The 2,401-nt window shown below is 45.8% G+C and overlaps 1 protein-coding gene across 1 annotated transcript; it reads left to right on the top strand.

Moving 5' to 3' along the window:
- Positions 1-718: 718 nt before the first annotated feature.
- Positions 719-1,426, top strand: TEOVI_000464900 (anaphase promoting complex, subunit 10-like protein; the record flags this gene model as incomplete). The annotated part of the gene is made up of 1 exon (XM_067227544.1): positions 719-1,426. One exon carries the CDS (start codon positions 719-721, stop codon positions 1,424-1,426), a length of 708 nt encoding a protein of 235 aa, XP_067083645.1.
- Positions 1,427-2,401: the final 975 nt, after the last annotated feature.

Genomic DNA, 2,401 nt, shown 5'->3' with positions numbered 1-2,401 from the left:
ACCTTCGGGGTCAATATAGACCTCCTCCATCAATATATGTCGGAGCTCATCTCTCCCTTACCGCTGTACGACAACGTCATGTGGTGCCTTACCTACATGAAGCCAAATGTGGCAGGCGTGGAGACCTTTTCTCTCGTTGCCCCTCTGTTTGTCGTCCTTTGTTTGATGACCCAGTCACCACTGCGATGGGTGCTGTACAAAACATGGGAAATGTTTTTGCATGATGACGCGCTCGTCCGACGTCCGGTGCTCTCTTTCTGAATTGCGCGGACAATCTGGTGGGAGGGCTGGTGGAGATCAGTCCCGTGAAATGTGGACGCTTTGTTGGGTAGGCCGCTAGCTCTTGGCTTTCCATTTTCGAGTCACAGAGGCGTGAGAGAAAATTTTTTCTTTTTGTTGTCTACTGAACTTTTGCTTGACGATGAGAAATTCATCTTTGCACCTTCGGCTTTACCGCCGTCGCCGAAGGCTATGTCACCGGGTGTGAAGGAAAGAGGAAACCTGGTAGTTTTCTGTAACGTTTGTTTGCCTCTTCTATTTTCTGCTGTTGGTTCGTTAGGTGTTTTGCCACTGTTACCCGACCAACCGACCGGGGATTCTCCTTCACTAATTCCTTTAACCTCCGTATGTCCGTGGTGTATTTTTGGAAATGTAAAGTGAAAAGTATAGTGACTTTCCCAGGAAAAATAATATAGTCCATCCACTCTTGTACCTCCTAATGCAATTTGATGGACGTAGTGGTGGAGAAGGTGATGCAGAAGGGGTCCAAGGTGCTGGGGCAGCTGCAGTTAACACCCCTAGCATCGTCAGTGATGACGAGCTGATGGCTTTAGAGAAGCGGGAGTCACTTATTGTACTTCAGGATGCGGTGTGGTCTGTCAGCTCCGCTAAGCATGGAAACGGTGTCATGTGTCTTTTAGATGGATCGCACAACACGTTCTGGCAATCCGACGGTGTCGTCCCACATGTCATTTCCATTGATTTTGCGCTCCTCAAGCCTGTGGCAGCCGTCGCTTTGTATCTTGACTGTGCGGAGGACAATAGCTACACCCCGCGGAGGATGCGAGTGCAAGCTGGTACACACAATGGTGACATGGCCGACGTTGCAACCGTGACAGTAGACGATCCGCGGGGTTGGGTACTCATTAGAATGCAGGCTGAAGCCGAGACACCTTCCTCATGGAATACCCCTGCAGCACATAGTGACGATGCTAAGGCGGATATCGAAAACGATATGCCCCTTGATAACGCTGATTTCGAAGAATTTATTCAAGATGGTGTGTGGTGCACGCGAGTACGCGTTATTGTGGAGGAAAACCGACAAGAGGGCCGCGATTGTCATGTTCGCGGACTCCGTGTTTTAGGACACATAAAACAAAGTCTTTTTACGACGGCCTCCTTCACACAGAACCTTCATCTTCGCTGAAATGCACGTACAGTTACGTGATGTCTATGATTTTTCAAATAGCCAACATGCTGCACGGAGAGCTCCATCAGTAGATTTCACGGCATTCGTACAGAAGTACAGAGGAGGCTTACTCGTCACTCACCACACGAATTCTTTTGAAGCAAACAATGCATCTCACACACACAAACGCTCGTTGACGAATAAGTCAACGCAAGAGTGATAGAACCACATTTCAATCTTTTAAGGTTATCACCGTGTCCGCGGTATGAGAGTCGGGAGTGGGAAAGGTACCTTAAAGACCAGGGTGGGGAAAATGTAGGGAAATTTCGTGGCCGTGTTCTTTTTTTTCGTGTAAAAGTTAATCTCCTCTCTTCTCGTATTATTTTCAACGTTTACCTCGACAAACACTTGTGCACATATATATGTATATACGATACCACTACAAAATACACCTCTCCCTAACAAAGAGATGCATAACTGCTATCACCGCCACAACATTAGACCGTGTACAATGAAGTACGGAACATAAATGGCAGAGAAAAAATATTTTACAGTATTTTCCCTTAACTATTTTACAACGCATCAACTATGAAGTTACTAGTGTAGCCCGGCATCGCCACACCGGCATCAACATAAAAACAAAAACCTGCAAGAACCAGACCACATCACACTACAACATACACAAATCAAGCCGTCCCATAATATGGCTGACTCAATTGATTACGAAAACGATTTCGAAGAAATAGTACTCTGCGATGTAACTCCAGCAGAAACACAATCAACAACAAACTCTGAGCAGTCACCGGGGCCTGAAAAAAAAGAAAACGAAGAAACACCATGTACACCAACAAAAATAAAAAAAAAATCAAACTCAACAACAATCTCAAACAAGAGCGGCACGACTCCAACAAAAGAATATATAAACAACAACACAAAACAATCAACGAATGCATCCCCTTTCTTGCAATCACAGACATCGGCTAGACCTACATC

Source organism: Trypanosoma equiperdum (assembly GCF_001457755.1).
Source record: "Trypanosoma equiperdum strain OVI genome assembly, contig: ctg_99, whole genome shotgun sequence".
Lineage (NCBI taxonomy): Eukaryota > Euglenozoa > Kinetoplastea > Trypanosomatida > Trypanosomatidae > Trypanosoma > Trypanosoma equiperdum.
This window is presented reverse-complemented; position numbering and strand designations above follow the sequence as displayed.